Source organism: Pecten maximus, chromosome 4, assembly GCF_902652985.1.
Source record: "Pecten maximus chromosome 4, xPecMax1.1, whole genome shotgun sequence".
In the NCBI taxonomy this organism is placed as follows: Eukaryota; Metazoa; Mollusca; class Bivalvia; order Pectinida; family Pectinidae; genus Pecten; species Pecten maximus.
Window position 1 is genome coordinate 6,703,876 of NC_047018.1, and position 22,716 is coordinate 6,726,591.

At 36.3% G+C, this 22,716-nt stretch overlaps 1 protein-coding gene across 1 annotated transcript in view; it reads left to right on the forward strand.

Annotated features, from left to right (window-relative positions):
* The window catches only part of LOC117325076 (heparan sulfate glucosamine 3-O-sulfotransferase 1-like), a 202,087-nt gene extending 190,368 nt beyond the window's left edge, over positions 1–11,719 (forward strand). The window contains exon 3 of the mRNA XM_033881011.1: positions 10,329–11,719. Within this exon, the coding sequence (XP_033736902.1) occupies positions 10,329–11,381 (1,053 nt within the window). The 3' untranslated portion in view covers positions 11,382–11,719. The remainder of the gene's footprint in view (positions 1–10,328) is intronic.
* The last annotated feature ends 10,997 nt before the right edge of the window (positions 11,720–22,716 follow it).

Sequence of the window (22,716 nt, forward strand, 5' to 3'; positions counted from 1 at the left end):
GTTGGGGTTATAATATTGCCATGGGTTGTTGTCAGGGTTATAATATTGCCATGGGTTGTTGTCAGGGTTATAATATTGCTATGGGTTGTTGTCAGGGTTATATTATTGCCATGGGTTGTTGTTGGGGTTATAATATTGCCATGGGTTGTTGTCAGGTTATAATATTGCTATGGGTTGTTGTCAGGTTATAATATTGCTATGGGTTGTTGTCAGGGTTATAATATTGCCATGGGTTGTTGTCAGGGTTATAATATTGCCATGGGTTGTTGTCAGGGTTATAATATTGCCATGGGTTGTTGTCAGGTTATAATATTGCCATGGGGTTTGCAGTTAATCCATGGGTCAATGAATAGTCAGCAACATAGCCTCCATGTTTGAACTGTCTGTCTCTGAACAGTACGTTTTTTCTGATTGGTCATCGACATTCCTCTAACAATCAGAAATGCTGTACCATTCAGGGACATACAGTTCACACATGGAGAATGCACTATTCAGTGACCCATGGATTTTTTTACCAGATGACCTTTGACATGTTTGTTTGCTGGGTTTATCACCTGTGAACTGTCAGGGTCATTTGGAGGCAGAGTCTCCTTGTAGTAGTTGGTGACTACCTCACTGAACAACATACAGGAGGCCTGTCACATGTCATTAAGAGCAATTAGAGTAAAGTGTCTTGCCAAAGGACACAATCACGACAGCAGAAAGGCCCATTTCTCAGCTTCCCGAGAAACACAAATCTATACACAGATGTGAAACATAATGTGTTTTTTATCAAGCAAGCATCGTGTAAACAGAGAATTATAATAAACAAACAGAAATGACAAAGGAAGACATTTTTATGACTCCTGCCCTGACCGGGCCTCAAACTCATAATGTATGGCACCTAATTGCTTAGCCAGAAATACCTGCAGATTATACCACAGCACCATATCCACATTCTAACAGAGAAAAATATATCATATACAACAGCTCTGCATTCAGTAGAGCTTGCAACTAACTAAAGCGATGTCAGGTGGAGATACAAGTGTGTGGTTTTATCCCTGCCTTGGGTGATTTGATTTTACTTATCTGGAAGCTGATGTAACAGACCATCATTTGCTGGTTGTATCCTTGGGCAAGACACTTAACACCAATTTCTTATATAGTATATGATGAACCTCTCGTATGTTGTTCATTGAGGTAGCCACCAGCTACTACAAAAAGAACCAGCGTTCAAGTGACTCTGGCTCTGGAGAGTGTGATTAATCCAGCAAACAAGAAAGAAATGAAATATATTACATGGCGTGGTAACATAAGAAAAGTAAAGAAAACATTAGTATGATCAACGAAAACCAGAGATAAGACTACAAAGTATAGTGAGTGGCCCATACTAGTATCTTGTGTATAACATCTAAACTATGATGTATTTCCTATAGTACTTGGTCCAAATTAGTATTGAACAATATCCATTAATTTTGTAATTGTAAGGTGTCAAAGTACCAAATATGAGGATTATCTTATTTAAAATAAAATACAATATATCTATTTAGATTCAGGAAATATGTCTGCTCTAAGTGTAGATTGAAACTTTGAAAGAGGAAAAAAAAGGTTGGCAAGCATACAGTTAACACGACAAAGGATTTATGGAATCAGTGAAGTTTGTATGTACTTTCCACTAGGTAGGAGAGAGAAAGCTGGCCCATCCTATCTGTAGAAGCTTTATAAGGTCATGTTGAAATGTTCGCCCTTTCAATACCAATACTTTCATGGTTGATACAGTAACATAACAAAGGTCCTTGTTCAGTAGATTAACGTGACTTGTCAGACTCCCCTGGGACAACTTTATATCCATTAAACAACACAAGCTTAATGCTGTACTTCCAAAACAAGTATCGGTGCATCTAGTATAAATCAGAAACACCTAATATAAATCAACAACACCTAGGAATCAACAACATCTAGGAATCAACAACATCTAGGATAAATCAACAACACCTTGGATAAATCAACAACACCTTGAATAAATAAACAACATCTAGGAATCAACAACATCTAGGATAAATCAACAACACCTAGGAATCAACAACATCTAGGTTAAATCAGCAACACCTAGGAATCAACAACACCTTGGATAAATCAACAACACCTAGGAATCAACAACATCTAGGAATCAACAACACCTTGGATAAATCAACAACACCTAGGATAAATCAACAACACCTTGGATAAATCAACAACCCATAAAATTAATCAACAACACCTTGAATAAATAAACAACATCTAGGATAAATCAACAACACCTAGGATAAATCAACAACACCTACTATCTTGCATAATATAGAACGCCAACATCTAGTGTAAATCTGTCTTACTCTCACACCTCAACATCTAGTGTAAATCTGTCTTACTCTCCCACCTCAACATCTAGTGTAAATCTGTCTTACTCTCACACCTCAACATCTAGTGTAAATCTGTCTTACACTCCCACCCTCAACATCTAGTGTAAATCTGTCTTACACTCCCACCTCAACATCTAGTGTAAATCTGTCTTACACTCTCACACCTCAACATCTAGTGTAAATCTGTCTTACACTCTCACACCTCAACATCTAGTGTAAATCTGTCTTACTCTCCCACCCTCAACATCTAGTGTAAATCTGTCTTACTCTCACACCTCAACATCTAGTGTAAATCTGTCTTACACTCTCACACCTCAACATCTAGTGTAAATCTGTCTTACACTCCCACCCCAACATCTAGTGTAAATCTGTCTTACACTCCCACCCTCAACATCTAGTGTAAATCTGTCTTACACTCTCACACCTCAACATCTAGTGTAAATCTGTCTTACACTCTCCCACCTCAACATCTAGTGTAAATCTGTCTTACACTCCCACCTCAACATCTAGTGTAAATCTGTCTTACTCTCCACCTCAACATCTAGTGTAAATCTGTCTTACACTCTCACCTCAACATCTAGTGTAAATCTGTCTTACTCTCACACCTCAACATCTAGTGTAAATCTGTCTTACACTCTCACCCCAACATCTAGTGTAAATCTGTCTTACACTCCCACCCCTCAACATCTAGTGTAAATCTGTCTTACACTCTCACCTCCAACATCTAGTGTAAATCTGTCTTACACTCTCACCCCAACATCTAGTGTAAATCTGTCTTACTCTCCCACCCTCAACATCTAGTGTAAATCTGTCTTACACTCTCACCCCAACATCTAGTGTAAATCTGTCTTACACTCTCACCCCAACATCTAGTGTAAATCTGTCTTACACTCTCACCTCAACATCTAGTGTAAATCTGTCTTACACTCTCCCACCCCAACATCTAGTGTAAATCTGTCTTACTCTCCCACCTCAACATCTAGTGTAAATCTGTCTTACTCTCCCACCTCAACATCTAGTGTAAATCTGTCTTACACTCCACACCTCAACATCTAGTGTAAATCTGTCTTACTCTCCCACCTCAACATCTAGTGTAAATCTGTCTTACTCTCACACCTCAACATCTAGTGTAAATCTGTCTTACACTCCCACCTCAACATCTAGTGTAAATCTGTCTTACACTCCCACCCTCAACATCTAGTGTAAATCTGTCTTACTCTCCACCTCAACATCTAGTGTAAATCTGTCTTACACTCCCACACCTCAACATCTAGTGTAAATCTGTCTTACACTCCCACACCTCAACATCTAGTGTAAATCTGTCTTACTCTCCCACCCCAACATCTAGTGTAAATCTGTCTTACTCTCCACCCCAACATCTAGTGTAAATCTGTCTTACTCTCCACCTCAACATCTAGTGTAAATCTGTCTTACTCTCCCACCCTCAACATCTAGTGTAAATCTGTCTTACACTCACACCTCAACATCTAGTGTAAATCTGTCTTACACTCCCACCCTCAACATCTAGTGTAAATCTGTCTTACTCTCCCACCCCAACATCTAGTGTAAATCTGTCTTACTCTCACACCTCAACATCTAGTGTAAATCTGTCTTACACTCTCCCACCTCAACATCTAGTGTAAATCTGTCTTACACTCCCACCTCAACATCTAGTGTAAATATGTCTTACACTCCCACACCTCAACATCTAGTGTAAATCTGTCTTACACTCACACCTCAACATCTAGTGTAAATCTGTCTTACTACTCCCACCTCAACATCTAGTGTAAATCTGTCTTACACTCTCCACCTCAACATCTAGTGTAAATCTGTCTTACACTCTCCCCCCTCAACATCTAGTGTAAATCTGTCTTACACTCTCACCTCAACATCTAGTGTAAATCTGTCTTACTCTCCACACCTCAACATCTAGTGTAAATCTGTCTTACTCTCCCACCTCAACATCTAGTGTAAATCTGTCTTACACTCCCACCCCAACATCTAGTGTAAATCTGTCTTACTCTCACACCCCAACATCTAGTGTAAATCTGTCTTACACCCCCACCCCAACATCTAGTGTAAAATCTGTCTTACACTCCCCACCCCAACATCTAGTGTAAATCTGTCTTACTCTCCCACCTCAACATCTAGTGTAAATATGTCTTACCTCCCACCCTCAACATCTAGTGTAAATCTGTCTTACACTCTCACACCTCAACATCTAGTGTAAATCTGTCTTACACTCTCACACCTCAACATCTAGTGTAAATCTGTCTTACACTCTCACACCCCAACATCTAGTGTAAATCTGTCTTACTCTCCCACCTCAACATCTAGTGTAAATCTGTCTTACACTCCCACCTCCAAATCTAGTGTAATCTGTCTTACTCTCCCACCTCAACATCTAGTGTAAATCTGTCTTACACTCCCACCTCAACATCTAGTGTAAATCTGTCTTACACTCCCACCCCAACATCCTAGTTGTAAATCTGTCTTACACTCCACCCCCAACATCTAGTGTAAATCTGTCTTACTCTCTCACACCTCAACATCTAGTGTAAATCTGTCTTACTCTCACACCCCAACATCTAGTGTAAATCTGTCTTACTCTCCCACCTCAACATCTAGTGTAAATCTGTCTTACACTCCCACCTCAACATCTAGTGTAAATCTGTCTTACACTCCCACCTCAACATCTAGTGTAAATCTGTCTTACACTCACACCTCAACATCTAGTGTAAATCTGTCTTACACTCACACCTCAACATCTAGTGTAAATCTGTCTTACACTCTCACACCTCAACATCTAGTGTAAATCTGTCTTACTCTCACACCCCAACATCTAGTGTAAATCTGTCTTACTCTCACACCTCAACATCTAGTGTAAATCTGTCTTACTCTCACACCTCAACATCTAGTGTAAATCTGTCTTACACTCTCACACCTCAACATCTAGTGTAAATCTGTCTTACTCTCCCACCTCAACATCTAGTGTAAATCTGTCTTACACTCCCACCCCAACATCTAGTGTAAATCTGTCTTACTCTCCCACCTCAACATCTAGTGTAAATCTGTCTTACTCTCCCACCTCAACATCTAGTGTAAATCTGTCTTACACTCTCACACCTCAACATCTAGTGTAAATCTGTCTTACACTCTCACACCTCAACATCTAGTGTAAATCTGTCTTACACTCTCCCACCTCAACATCTAGTGTAAATCTGTCTTACACTCTCCCACCTCAACATCTAGTGTAAATCTGTCTTACTCTCCCACCTCCAACATCTAGTGTAAATCTGTCTTACACTCCACACCCCAACATCTAGTGTAAATCTGTCTTACACTCTCACACCTCAACATCTAGTGTAAATCTGTCTTACACTCTCACCTCAACATCTAGTGTAAATCTGTCTTACACTCCCCACCCCAACATCTAGTGTAAATCTGTCTTACACTCCCCACCTCAACATCTAGTGTAAATCTGTCTTACACTCCCACCCCAACATCTAGTGTAAATCTGTCTTACACTCACACCTCAACATCTAGTGTAAATCTGTCTTACTCTCCCACCTCAACATCTAGTGTAAATCTGTCTTACACTCTCACACCTCAACATCTAGTGTAAATCTGTCTTACTCTCACACCTCAACATCTAGTGTAAATCTGTCTTACTCTCACACCTCAACATCTAGTGTAAATCTGTCTTACTCTCACACCTCAACATCCAGTGTAAATCTGTCTTACACTCCCACCCCAACATCTAGTGTAAATCTGTCTTACTCTCACACCTCAACATCTAGTGTAAATCGATCTGTTTAGACCTTATCTAATGTAAAAGGGGGCAGTAGTATTACCAATGTGTATCACATCACGTCCCATTCCGTCCCATTCTGCCTGATCCCATTCTGTTCTGTCCCATTCTGCCTCATCCCATTCTGTCCCGTCCCATCCTGCCCCATTCCATTCTGTCCTGATGCAATGTACCTAGCTAATCTCAGGAAATGCTGATGCGATCCTCACCAAACTGTGTTTCGGGGTGTCAGGTGGCAGTGGGAGCATTTATGTCTTACAGACATTTTCTAGTTTGAACTAAGCTTGTGATGGCAGCTTAAACAAGTTGGTTCCCAGATTAAACACAAAACAGATCTGACAATGTTGCTGGAGAGAAAATTCAAATTAAAATGTAAATGAAGCGGAGATTTGCATAAATGAGTCTGGAGGTGATAGGAATGTCCCATCCTACATACAGATTGTTTATTATGTGAAAAATTCCTGGAGAAATTATTCTAGACTTGTCTCTTTGTTACCTAGGAACAATACCACTGTGTGCTGCCACTTCGAGTAACATGCAGAATAACAACGAAAAATAGAAAAAAAAAATGTGGAGAAGTGGAAACACTATGTGGTCCATTATTCATTTTAGAAAAATGTCATTTTAGCTGTCATGACGACGTATCAACAGGAAGCTACTGTATAAGATAACTGGCAGGAGAACTCTTCTCTCATTTCTTATGTTGCCTTTCTGATGGAAATAAGTAAATGTAACGTAAAGAATGTATTAATTATAACATTGAGTAAACATTTCAACGAGTGCTAATTATTGTAATTCTGTAACTACTGTTAAAAATTATACCCAAACAACTACTGTTAAAAATTATACCCAAACAACTACTGTTAAAAATTATACCCAAACAACTACTGTTGAAAATTATACCCTCCTAGCTACTGTTGAAAATTATACCCTCCCAACTACTGTTGAAAATTATACCCTCTCAACTACTGTTAAAAATTATACCCTCTCAACTACTGTTGAAAATTATACCCTCCCAACTACTGTTGAAAATTATACCCTCTCAACTACTGTTAAAAATTATACCCTCTCAACTACTGTTGAAAATTATACCCTCCCAACTACTGTTAAAAATTATACCCTCCTAGCTACTGTTAAAATTATACCCTCCCAACTACTATTGAAAATTATACCCTCCCAACTACTATTGAAAATTATACCCTCCCAACTACTGTTAAAATTATACCCTCCCAACTACTGTTGAAAATTATACCCTCCCAACTACTATTGAAAATTATACCCTCCCAATTACTGTTAAAATTATACCCTCCCAACTACTATTGAAAATTATACCCTCCTAACTACTGTTAAAAATTATACCCTCCCAATTACTGTTAAAAATTATACCCTCCTAACTACGGTTAAAAATTATACCCTCTCAACTACTGTTAAAAATTATACCCTCCTAACTACGGTTAAAAATTATACCCTCTCAACTACTGTTAAAAATTATACCCTCCTAACTACTGTTAAAAATTATACCCTCTCAACTACTGTTAAAATTATACCCTCCTAACTACTGTTAAAATTATACCCTCCTAACTACTGTTAAAAATTATACCCTCCCAATTACTGTTAAAATTATACCCTCCCAACTACTATTGAAAATTATACCCTCCTAACTACTGTTAAAAATTATACCCTCTCAACTACTGTTAAAAATTATACCCTCCTAACTACCGTTAAAAATTATACCCTCTCAACTACTGTTAAAATTATACCCTCCTAACTACTGTTAAAATTATACCCTCCTTGCTACTGTTGAAAACAAGGTTAAAATTATACCCTCCTAACTACTGTTAAAATTATACCCTCCTAACTACTGTTGAAAATTATACCCTCCTAGCTACTGTTAAAAATTATACCCTCCTAGCTACTGTTAAAAATTATACCCTCCTAGCTACTGTTGAAAACAAGGTTAAAATTATACCCTCCTAGCTACTGTTAAAAATCATACCCTCCTAGCTACCGTTGAAAACAAGGTTAAAATTATACCTTCCGAACTATTGTTAAAAGTTGAATCCTTCCAACTGATGTTAAAAGTTGTACCCTCCTAAATAACCAAATTATTGTTGTGGACATCAGACTACCCCACACCCTGTATGTTATGCTGCAAGTGGCTTAATTGTAAGTAAATTACAGTACAATTATATATTATATCTATGTTGTCCGAGATCAGTAATACAGTCAACATGATCACTATTATGTTGCTAGGATACCAGTAAATCATTACAGCCTCTCAGATGTCTGTCTCCACAGCCAGGGGGTAGTTCTTACAATATTTTTCTCCTCCTTTCAACATTTTAAAATGCTATCAGCTGAATTTAATTAGGTGACTTTTGTTTTATTCAGTATAATTAAAACCACCAAGAGGTCCTTTTTAACTAATTTAAATTCCAGTTATCAATTAGATAAACTCTAAGTGCCTTGTAGTTATTTTAAAGGTCCATTGATATTTGGCTGCCATTATCCCAGGATTGTTAATGTAGGGTTGTCAACTTTTATGAGTACATGTACTCTTTTTACAATGCTTCGTGCAATACAATATTTTACCAAAAACACTTGCTTTTCTTAACATACCGGTTGATGTATTTAAACAATAAGTTATTGTTTTCGTCTTCTTAAGGTTTTAGAGATAGTTTGAATTTTTTTTTCGTGAAAACTAGTTTAAATTGGGCTCCTGCTGGGTATTCTCATTAACTTTCCTTATATAAAACAATTTAAACAGTTCTGAGACAGCCAAATCACAGTTTATTTTCCTGTTTTGGTAATTACACTTTTCTGGGGGCAGACACATACTATCACCCTTCTGTGTAGAATTCTGTAATTATATCTAATAACCTAGTAAATATTGGAAACCAATGTCTTGGTTGGTCATTATTTAAGGACATACTAGTATTATCAGTATATTTTTACAAAGCTTCATAAATAAAATAAAAACGTACAAACATAAGCACTGAATGCCTTTTTAAACAAAATATTGATCCTTACTGTAGATAAAATAGTATGTTTTATGAACATCCATTTCATGTCACAAAAAATTTATGTACAGAATGTATAGAGTTATAAATTTTGTATAAGTGTTACTACATCAACAAAGCTGCTGTTAGCCATGGAATATTGGGCGCAGATGAAAATGTCCTTGCTGACTGTGAAACAAGACAATATTCGTAAATAATAGATACCAATGGCTTTGAGAAGTACAGATCAAGGACATTAACTTTTCAAGTTCTTTCAACCTTAAAATATTTCTGTGTTGTTTGTGTTCAGTTGGGGATTGTATATAAATATTGGTCGTAACTTACGATTCTAATTAACCGTATTATTCTGGCATTATGTAATATTGTGATTATAGGAAGGTAACTACGTGTGTGAACTAGTGTGTACGGAGGTATTTATCATGTACATATAGTTTGTGCTATAATTTCTTATATATTTCATTATAGACTAAAATGTCAAACTCAGTTCAAAGGAAGTAACTTGTATTGAGAAATAGTGTAGAGATTTACTTAGAATTAGATAGGAAACGTCCTACAGAGATTTAGATAGTCCTAGAGATTTAGATAGGAAATGTTCTATAGAGATTTAGATAGGAAACATCCTATAGAGATTTAGATAGAAACGTCCTACAGAGATTTAGATAGAAACGTCCTACAGAGATTTAGATAGGAAATGTCCTACAGAGATTTAGATAGTCCTACAGAGATTTAGATAGTCCTACAGAGATTTAGATAGGAAACGTCCTATGGAGATTTAGATAGAAACATCCTACAGAGATTTAGATAGAAAACGTCCTACAGAGATTTAGATAGGAAATGCCCTATGTCATACAGAGATTTAAATACGAAACCTCCTGCAGAGATTTAGATAGGAGATGTCTATAGAGATTAAGATACGAAATGTCCTACAGAGATTACAATATAGAAAACGTCCTACAGAGGTTTAGATAGGATACATACTACAGAGAACCTACCTGGCAATTCATATTGTAAAAATCTCGTAAGATCAAGGTTAGATATCATTAAGACTTATCTGTTGTTTAAAGATTAATGGCATCATATTTTTTGCTGTTTTTTAACACTTTGATTTTTTGTTTACAGGAGGTGGCTCCTGAGAAAAAGGTAATGACTGTCTACTACAAAGCTGTTCCCCAGGACGATGTCTCACCCCCAACCTCACCCAACTCTACCTCCACCTGTCTTCGCTTCTCCCGCTTCCGATTGGTTACATTCTTAGTGGTAGCAGTATTGGCAATTCTGTTTGTGACACTTTCGTGTCTGAATGGAGGCTGGGATCCCCGAGGAAGTGTATGCCTCACACCAACTGACTCAGTGCTGGTTCACAGTGACGTTACTACCCACAGTCCTCTGGCCCGACAGGTGCTCCCACACTGTATCATCATCGGGGTGAGGAAAGCTGGTACCAGGGCAGTGTTGCAGTATCTCCAGCTTCACCCTGATGTCGCAGTTGCCGGGTATGAGGTGCATTTCTTTGACGATAACGTCAATTACAGTCAAGGGTTAAACTTCTATCGCAGACAGATGCCCTACTCCCTAAAACATCAGCTGACTATTGAAAAGACACCGGCTTATTTTCATACCTTAAAAGTTCCAGAGAGAGTTGCCAAAATGAATAATTCCATTAAGTTGATACTTGTGGTCAGACAACCAGTACAGCGACTGATATCAAGTTATGTTCAACTTGCATCGAAAAAAGACCATTTTCCAACATTTGAGGAAAAGGTGATTGACCCTGACAATGATGAAGTGAACGAAAACTTTAAACCAGTAAAACGCTCGCTATATTATATTTTTATGAACAGGTGGCTTAAACACTTCCGACTTGACCAGATTCATATTGTGGATGGTGATGTGCTGATTCATAATCCATTTCAGGAAATCTATAATGTGGAAACATTTCTTGGCTTGGAGCATAAAATATCAAAGGATACATTTACCTTTAATCGAACTAAGGGTTTCTATTGTCTGAAACTTGATGATGAACTTGGTAAGAGAACCAAGTGTCTGTCAAAGAGCAAGGGACGCAAACATCCTCCAGTCGATCCAGAGGTCCTCCTTAAACTACGCAGATATTACAAGTCTGCTAATGATCTGTTCTTTCAGCAAGTTCATCGGAGATTTAAATGGTCTTAGCCAGAATTGGGATACCAATGGAAATTTACTTATTTTTCAGTATGAAATATATGTATTTGTATTTTTTCAGTGAATATTTTCATTTCTCAGTCACGGTGAACGCCCCTTATTGTTATTCTTGATCAATAACATTTTACCACACTGTATTTATTTTCATTTCTCTGACCCTAAATTCAATATTTTTTGTTGAATACATTGTGTGAAGAGACCAACTGAACTGGTTGGTGTGCCATTACAGTATACATTGTGTGAGAGACCAACTGAACTGGTTGGTGTACCATTACAGTATACATTGTGTATTGGTTGGTGTACCATTACAGTATACATTGTGTATTGGTTGGTGTACCATTACAGTATACATTGTGTATTGGTCGGTGTACCATTACAGTATACATTGTGTATTGGTTGGTGTACCATTACAGTATACATTGTGTATTGGTCGGTGTACCATTACAGTATACATTGTGTATTGGTTGGTGTACCATTACAGTATACATTGTGTATTGGTTGGTGTACCATTACAGTATACATTGTGTATTGGTTGGTGTACCATTACAGTATACATTGTGTATTGGTTGGTGTACCATTACAGTATACATTGTGTGAGAGACCAACTGAACTGGTTGGTGTACCATTACAGTATACATTGTGTGAGAGACCAACTGAACTGGTTGGTGTACCATTACAGTATACATTGTGTATTGGTTGGTGTACCATTACAGTATACATTGTGTATTGGTTGGTGTACCATTACAGTATACATTGTGTATGTGACACAGTTATTTCAATTTCCTCCTTTGTTTTAAAGGGAGGTAATATTTATTACAACAATTTCCTTTGTTTTAAAAGGAGGTGATATTATATTGAACTAGTCTACATAAGTCATTATCATTATGATTTCTATATCATGTTGCATGTCTACCGTTCTGTATACAATATCAATGAATTCTAGGTGTTGGAAACTCTAGTAGAATTATGGATATATTTTTGTTGTTTTCTCTTTCATTCTTGAACTAGTAATGATCAAGTAACAGTATTCACTACCTTTGGAGGACATTTCAGGTAGGACTTAATTATATGGTGATTAATATTTACTACCTACGGAGGACATTTTCAGGTAGGACTTATATGGTGATTAATATTCACTACCTACGGAGGACATTTTCAGGTAGGACTTTTAAGGTGATAAATATTCACTGCCTATGGAGGACATATTTGGTTCAGAACATGTAAGATTATTAAGAAAATGGGCATAGTATTCCCTAGACTTTGTGGACATGTTCAGGTTGGATTTGCCTTGTTTAGATATGTTGAAATTTTGCATGCCTTGATTAATCCTTATACAATCAAATCTCATATAATGCCATTGACTATATACAGTAAAACCTTGGTATAATGCCCCTTGCCTGTATACAGTAAAACCTTGATATAATGCCCTTTGCCTATATACAGTAAAACCTTAGTATAATGCCTCTTGCCTGTATACAGTAAAACCTTTGTATAATGCCCCTTGCCTGTATACAGTAAAACCTTTGTATAATGCCCCTTGCCTGTATACAGTAAAACCTTGATATAATGCCCCTTGCCTGTATACAGTAAAACCTTGATATAATGCCCCTTGCCTGTATACAGTAAAACCTTGATATAATGCCCCTTTGCCTGCCTATATACAGTAAAACCTCGGTATAATGCCCCTTGCCTATTTACAGTAAAACCTTTGTATAAGCCCCTTGCCTATTTACAGTAAAACTTTTGTATAATGCCCCTTGCCTATATACAGTAAAACCTTGATATAATGCCCCTTTGCCTGTATACAGTAAAACCTTGATATAATGCCCTTTGCCTGCCTATATACAGTAAAACCTTGGTATAATGCCCCTTGCCTGTATACAGTAAAACCTTGATATAATGCCCTTTGCCTATATACAGTAAAACCTTGGTATAATGCCCTTTGCCTATATACAGTAAAACCTTGATATAATGCCCTTTGCCTATATACAGTTAAACCTTTGTATAATATGCCCCTTGCCTTTTTTTTTAGTAAAACTTTTGTATAATGTTCCTTGCCTATATATAGTAAAACCTTTGTATAATACCATTTGCCTTTATGATAAAATTTGCAACCTAGTAGCTTACTCATATTTTGTGGTCCCCTTTTGAGTTGATAAAAATAAATGATTATTTTTCAATGTCTTCTTGATATATTCCCATACCTCTGTATAACCCTCCTTTGATTTATGGCTACAATACCAAAATTGTGCAGGACAAATAGGGACAATATAACAAGGTTTTACTGTAACTTTTTATTGAATACATTTCCTGAATGTTTTCACATAAATGTACATGTACCCTTGCTCAAATTTTATACAAGTTGATATCCTTTAGTGTGACTGTGTTGAGTCATATGAAATATCATAATGTGAATGTTAGTGTTATCTCAAACATGGCATCAATACTCTCCTTCAGTTTGTAAGTCAAGTCTGATATCGCCACGCCATCTACTGGCTATTTGCTGACATATTTCAGGAACCAATTGATTCATAAAGAAAAACCTTTAAGAAGGAAAAATCAAATGTGATAAATAATTTATTTAAGTTATTAGACTGTAGTTTTAGTGATCTCTCCCTAATGTAAAGGTCATTGGGGTCAGTATGTACCAGTATTATCATATACCTTCATACAGTCCATACAGTGTCAACACCTTGAAACTATTGTATAATTAACATAGATTGGGTTAAAAAGCATTGACAATAGTACAATGAGACCAGGGGAGATAACTGTGAAGGTACAGACATTCTCACTCCAGTCTGTAAATTCTCACCCCAGTCTGGAAATTCTCCCTCCAGTCTGGAAATTCTCACCCCAGTCTGTAAATTCTCACCCCAGTCTGTAAATTCTCACTACAGTCTGGAAATTCTCACTCCAGTCTTCAAATTCTCACCCCAGTCTGTAAATTCTCACTACAGTCTGGAAATTCTCACCCCAGTCTGTAAAGTCTCATTCCAGTCTTCAAATTCTCACCCCAGTCTGGAAATTCTCACTCCAGTCTGTAAATTCTCACTCCAGTCTTCAAATTCTCACTCCAGTCTGTAAATTCTCACTCCAGTCTTCAAATTCTCACTCCAGTCTGTAAATTCTCACTCCAGTCTGTAAATTCTCACTCCAGTCTGTAAAGTCTCACTCCAGTCTGGAAATTGTATGTATTGGACAAGGCTGATGCCTGTCATTTACACGAGAAACTTTACTTAAAGGCTTGCTTTTAATTGGTTGTTAATAATACTAATGATTTGTGCCTGATGTGTTATATAAATCACCTAAATAACTTGTATAGAATTATTTAACTTATATGATGGGTTCACTGCTGTAGCCTAAATAATCCTCTCAAAACACCAATTTCTCTGTCAAATTACAATATTTTAGAAATATTTCAAGACAAGTCAAAAGGAAGTTTAATCGAAAAGTGTTGTTTGATTTGCCTTAATTGATATAACATTGTATTCAGATTAGATAACCTTGGTATGGCCTGTAACAGCATAGATAACCTTGGTATGGCCTGTAACAGCAACTAGCTGAGATATGGGGTGAAAAATCTAAAATTATTACACAAATCAACACTGTCAGAAATTACCGTGAAAAATCTAAAATTATTACACAAATCAACACTGTCAGAAATTACCTGATTACCATGTTTATTTGCTATAAGTCTGATTAAATGAGACTCATAACTCTAGAATCATGCCCAGTTCCTGGACTCTATAGAAAACACCTAATTAATGTATCAACACTGTCCCTTTATATCTGGGATTCTGATTTCATCAGGTTCTTGGTTCGACTATAAGCCAGTAAATGAGACAGCTCACTATGAAAAGATGTAAGATCTGTATCACTTTGGGTCTTTGTTGTCAGATTGGTCTCTGAGATCTGTATCACAAATGAGCTCATCAGTCATTTTTGCTCAGGTCTGTATCATAACCGCTCTTGAGATCTATGTGACATAAAGGCTGTGTACACATAACCTTGGTATGATCAGATAAATCCCTGTTTGTAGAAACATTTATCTCAATAAGAACTGTGTATTATAGAGATAATTATGTATAAAGTCACTGATCATTGTAGAACTTGCAAGATTTTATTGAATGCTAATTTGCAATTACATATCAACATTGTTTTTTACAACCAACGTAATATTTTGAACATTGAAAAAGTGAAGATCCGAGGCTTCCAATTTTCAAAATATTTTTCTATGGAGGCACATATTTATTTTCACAGAAAATGGACCGGACAGAGTGTAGGGTTTTGTGTTAAAAATGATAATTGATATTGTCAGTTCAATTCTTACACAACATTTATAGTTTTGACATTTTTTTATTTTTTTTTTCATCTGGCGAAATATAAAAGTATATGGTAATCAATTATGAACACAAGATACAAAGTTTATTTTCCAAAGCAATTTGTGCCCACATGGGGACATAATCAAATACATATACATGAGCTGAAATATGTAAACAATACAAACCTAAAGTATGATATAACCAGCCTCAGACTACCCCATCCTTGCCATACATGTATGAAAGGCTTTCAGATTCAGTATTTGTAAAATCTTTATCAGGTAATTATTCAATATAAAGATTCTGATAAGACATGATTTGGGGCAAACTGTGGATGAATACACCATATTAGAGTAATGATATTAAGCATTATTTCACAACAATAACCCCTTCACCCCACACTGGGATTGTACTCAATATGTTATGGAGTAGACAGTAAAACCAAAGATCCCTGTGATGAGACTAATTGTGTCAAGTAATCTTAATCCTTAATTAATGAGATTTATATGGTTACCTTTAGTTTAACTTCCATTTAAACCAATTTTAGGTAAGGTAAGTGTATAGCTAAAAAGTCTCCCAATTTGTGTATGACCATACTTATCTATTAAAGCTATTGAGAGCAAGGAAATACTGATTAACTTTCATTGCTTCATTAATGAGCTCCCCTCTTGGATAATTAAACACAGGACAGTCAGTCCAATGTACCTCGTCACTAATAACATTGTACCAACATTTTCTATTTTCACACACGATTCCAGTTTCAACTTTCAGTCTGTAAGCAGATATTACATTTCCTGTAATATTTTTTCTGTAAAGAACATTTTATTAGCTCACCTGGTCCAAAAGTCCAAGGTCCATCATCTGTTTGTCCATTCACCGGTCTGTCCATCCACAAATTTAATTCCCTGCTGTTAACTTGACCAATTTACATGAAATTTGGTCAAGATGTTCACTTCAGGAAAAAAAAATACTGGGGTCAAAAATCAGGGTTTATTTGGTATCTTTTCAATGAATTAAACTTGAATTTAATTGGTCTGAATTAAACAAGGAGACAGCTGACCAAAGATCAATGTCACCAGGTCAAAGGACAGGGTCATTTGGATCCAAAGGGAAATAATTACTGAAATATCAAGGTGAGCGATACAGGCCAGCCTGGGCCTGTTGTTTTTGTAGACGAATAGTTCTCTTCAACACAACTAGATTTGCACTTCAGCTATGTTCCAGTTTCACAGAAAAACATTTTGTTGTCATTTTTTTCTCATATTCCTAAGTACATGGTGTGACAGGTGTTTAATGACATTTTTATTTCGATAAGGTTGTGATGACAGAATCTTTTTAAAAGTTCATTTTCTTTGTTTAAATATGTGATGTTTCTTTACCAAGATGGAAATACAGACTGAGGTTTTTGGAGTCAGCGAGGGCATTACTGAAAAGGGAATCAGACAGGATTGTTATAATATGTACCAGTATTGTAACAGGGAATCACGGGGAAATGTTATAATCTGTACCAGTATTGTAACAGGGAATCAGGGGGAAATGTTATAATCTGTACCAGTATTGTAACAGGGAATCAGAGGGAAATGTTATAATCTGTACCAGTATTGTAACAGGGAATCAGGGGGAAATGTTATAATCTGTACCAGTATTGTAACAGGGAATCAGGGGGGAATGTTATAATCTGTACCAGTATTGTAATGTTATAATCTGTACCAGTATTGTAACAGGGAATCAGGGGGAAATGTTATAGTCTGTACCAGTATTGTAACAGGGAATCAGAGGGGAATGTTATAATCTGTACCAGTATTGTAACAGGGAATCAGGGGGAAATGTTATAATCTGTACCAGTATTGTAACAGGGAATCAGGGGGGAATGTTATAGTCTGTACCAGTATTGTAACAGGGAATCAGAGGGGAATGTTATAATCTGTACCAGTATTGTAATGTTATAATCTGTACCAATATTGTAACAGAGAATCAGGGGGAAATGTTATAGTCTGTACCAGTATTGTAACAGGGAATCAGAGGGGAATGTTATAATCTGTACCAGTATTGTAACATGGAATCAGGGGGAAATGTTATAATCTGTACCAGTATTGTAACAGGGAATCAGGGGGAAATGTTATAGTCTGTACCAGTATTGTAACATGGAATCAGGGGGAAATGTTATAATCTGTACCAGTATTGTAACATGGAATCAGGGGGAAATGTTATAATCTGTACCAGTATTGTAACATGGAATCAGAGGGGAATGTTATAGTCTGTACCAGTATTATATCAGGGAATCAGGGGGAATGTTATAATCTGTACCAATATTGTAACAGGGAATCAGGGGGCAATGTTATAGTCTGTACCAGTATTGTAACAGGGAATCAGAGGGGAATGTTATAGTCTGTACCAGTATTGTAACAGGGAATCAGGGGGGAATGTTATAATCTGTACCAATATTGTAACAGGGAATCAGGGGGCAATGTTATAGTCTGTACCAGTATTGTAACAGGGAATCAGAGGGGAATGTTATAGTCTGTACCAGTATTGTAACAGGGAATCAGAGGGAAATGTTATAATCTGTACCAATATTGTAACAGGGAATCAGGGGGAAATGTTATAGTCTGTACCAGTATTGTAACAGGGAATCAGGGGGCAATGTTATAGTCTGTACCAGTATTGTAACAGGGAATCAGGGGGGGAATGCTATGATCTGTACCAGTATTGTAACAGGGAATCAGAGGGAAATGTTATAATCTGTACCAATATTGTAACAGGGAATCAGGGGGAAATGTTATAGTCTGTACCAGTATTGTAACAGGGAATCAGGGGGCAATGTTATAGTCTGTACCAGTATTGTAACAGGGAATCAGGGGGCAATGTTATAATCTGTACCAGTATTGTAACAGGGAATCAGGGGGGGAATGCTATGATCTGCACCCGTAATGTAATGATGTAATGATGTAATGGGATTTATAGAGAGTGTAATATATTGTGTGCATGATACTTGATATGGATATGTGAATTGCATGAAGACAAATTTGTCTTATTTGAGCAGAACGTTTGAGATAGCCTTGTAGCCTGCTATGGTCTATACACGTAGCTGAGACTGGAGTTTATAAGACACTGATGGAACCATTAATATGTAAGTGTATATATTAAGTGTGGTTTGATGCCACATGTAATTAAACAGATCCCTCCCATTTGTTTTCTTTATTTTAATATGTACAGATTTGGCCATTAGCTTGATGAGTTTGGCCAACTTCATTAATACATTGATGTTCATTCTGAAGAGTTTGGATTTATATTTTGTCAGTATTTTGCTGACAAGAAGTTCTATCAAGTGTGCAAAAAAAATGGTCTTTGATGAAATTTAGGATTTCAGTATTTAACAGGGAAGTTAGCCTAGCATTTACACATAGATTTATTTGTTTTATATCACTTAGGAATAAATGTACATTTATATGCTAACACATTGGTGCTTGCTAAACTTGTTTTTGTAATGATTTATATTAATTTTTGTGCTTGCTAAACTCATTGATGGTGTTTGCTTAACACACACATATTTACCCAGTCTATTTTTTTAACAAAATTTAAAAAGCTGATAGGTTGTATTTGTAGTGTATCAGTTATTTGTTATAAAATGACTGTTCTTGGCATGTTACATGACAAACATTCCCATCTTGCAGTTCAACGAAAAGCTGGCTTCACCAACTGACAAGTGTTTTATAATGAAACAAAAGTTTAATCTCTTGTTTGGTTAAAACATCTATTTCAAACAGTTGCAGTGGTAACTATTTTTAATATATACATTGTATAATGTATTAAGGTAGAGTGTCCCATTATTTTAGTCCCTTGGTAAGTTATTTTCCCATTAGATGTGTTTTCTCCTCAGAATCCCCATAAAGACAATCAAAACTTGCCTGTCCTTTTAGAGAGTTAAACAAAGAGGAAATTATTCATTGTCATGTTACAGGTAATACACAAATGGTCGCATCAGGTTATTAAACATTGTATAAACTTCTTGCTAACGTAAAAGGGGAAGCAACTCCAAGTTGGGAGAAAGCTTTGCACTGAGACACTCTTAACACATCCAAAAGTATAGCAGCCTAGCTTGATGGTGACTTTGTCAGAATGGAGATGCCAACTCGACCTTGAACAACAGGGTTGGGGTCATGTGTGTTACACTGGTTAGTGAGGATATATACCGGTAAGTTGTTTGTAGAAGGTTTCTATACAGGCAGCAGCTATGTAAAATTTAGTTTTCTAGATTTGTCATGTACAACAATAATGTAATCATTTGCTTGTAGATTATAACCCATATTATTGTTATATTGTATACTATGTATACATGATCCATTTTATCACTATGCCTATTTGCTTGCCACTATAATATGGCATCAAATACCTAAATATATAAATTGTTTAAGCATTTGAAAAATACTCTGCTACATAGCTATATTTTATCATTGTACCTGATTTTTCTATTGGATGATCTGCAATGAGTATTTTTAATTTCATCCTATGATAGATTTATAAATGAATTTACGTTGTGTGTTGAAGTTAATGAGATTTAGTTGTCATTTTAAATGTTGGAACTACATATTGATGTCTCAACATCACTTTCCATGTAGTATGTAGCACTAGTTAGTTAACACTCCTCATTTTAACATCTCACTAGGTATTTGTTTTGGTGAAAATTTTGTTAGTTCCTGATTCGTTTTAATTAGAACATTTTCTAGTAATTTGTATGCAAAAATGTACAACATTGTACTTTAATGATAACCATTGTTTTACAAATGGTTTGATATTATGATTTACAGGGTGATAGCTATTGATATCTATATTGGTTTTAACTAACAGGGTAACCTTTGATGGGAATGGATGGTTGTCTATATAGTTGGATGTTTGAATGAGAACCAAGATACATTCATATAGTACATGATTTACATTTAAGAGAACATCAGAATACTCAATTGATCATCGAGATAAATGTATACTCAGACAATGTCTACACCCTGATTTGTATCTTATTTAATTATTTATATTCACACTCTGCATTTACCTCATCCATGATTGCCATCTCTGAAATTAATTGCATAAAACTTAATCATCATATCTAGTTGTAGAAGTAATGACCTAGACAGCACTGATTGTTCAGACCTAACTAGTACTGATTGGTCAGATCTAACTAGTACTGATTGGTCAGATCTAACTAGTACTGATTGGTCAGACCTAACTAGTACTGATTGGTCAGACCTAACTAGTACTGATTGGTCAGACCTAACTAGTACTGATTGGTCAGATCTAACTAGTACTGATTGGTCAGATCTAACTAGTACTGATTGGTCAGATTTAACTAGTACTGATTGGTCAGACCTAACTAGTACTGATTGGTCAGATTTAACTAGTACCGATTGGTCAGATCTAATTTGTAATGATTGGTCAGATATACAAGAGGTGTATACTGTCCTATAGCTGAACTTGTCATTCTTTACATGGGTGTGAAGGAAATGAATTTATTACATACAAATCAAAAGTGAATTAACTAGTCAGCTTTTTATTACAGTTCAGCAGAAATGCTAATAAATGGTACTCTATCCCTTTTTAATATGCTTTTGAGTATTGATATTGCAAGATATACATACGTCTGTAAAGCACACAAAAATTATATTTGAATTTTAGTTCAAGCTCAGTTTTCATGTGAAGGACACAGAATTCAAATGATGATTGTCATGGTCAGATCCTCCATTTGTATTGAAATTACCTCTTGTTGTACAAGTAATAGCTTTATTCTGATCACCTGGATCCAAGACCGGTATATATAAGGCAAGATAGGTCTTGGTGATTGTCTTACATGACGAACAGTTCAACCCCCATGGTATACATTATAGTATGGCGTCATGTCACCTCACACTTCTCTGCCAAAGTTTATTTCTCTAAGTTATTTTAGGGACTGATTGTAATAAGTAAATTAATTTACAAAGCCCGGTACGATCTGTGGATATTATTGGTATGTTTGATAAGTAGTTGATCATATGCATGGATTGTTTGGATGAGCCTTGATAAACAGGAATATAACTAGTGTTAATAAATCTATTAACTATTGATGTTGATATGACCTGGAACCTCACTGGTGAAGGGGTAAAGTAACAGTTATGATTTATCAGAACCTTTCAGGTTTCACAGGATTTGTTTGTGAGCCTGTCACATGACATGGATTTGTATGCAAATCTGTAAGGTGGTCACATGATTTGTATGTGAGCCTGTCACATGACTGGGATTTGTTTGCCAATCCGTAAGGTGTTCACAGGATTTGTTTGTGAGCCTGTCATGTGACTGGGATTTGTATGCAACTAGCAATTTACTCTCCTGATTAGTTTTACATTTATTTTTACATATATGCGAAATACACACACCTTGTGAAAATGTGAATATGTATTCAAAATAAAACTACATTTTTCTCAGCTTTCTTTTTTGTTTTCTCTATGACATTGATAATGAAAGCTTCTGGAAGTTGGAGCATTGGATTCAAAACCTATGTTTCTACTTCTATCCTGGTACGTCCTAGTTGACAGTGATTGGCCCGATCACTGCCCATCTATGGACGACTCCTAGCTCCTATCTTGTCTCCACCATAGCCAACTGGACAATTTCCCAGCTGTTCTTTGCCTAGTGTGGAGAACATTCTCCATATGGATTGCACTAGAAACCCTTAGCATTCTATCTCCACAGGGAAGACCCAAACCTTCTAACCCACTGATCTTGCACTGAATATCCTAATAGTTAAGCAAAACGAGCCCATGGGCCTAAACTATCTTCTGAAAAGAACATGTTTCAGACAAAATTTGGTTTTAATCCATTAAGTCATTAAGGAGGAGTACCATTTTCAAGCAAAACTTCAGCCAAGTTCCTCTTTTGTGACACCGCCCCTGTCCCCACAGGTCTGACCAGCCTCATTTACATAAATTATGACTGCCCTTCCACAGTGATGTTTCAGGCCTAATTTGGTTGAAATCTGC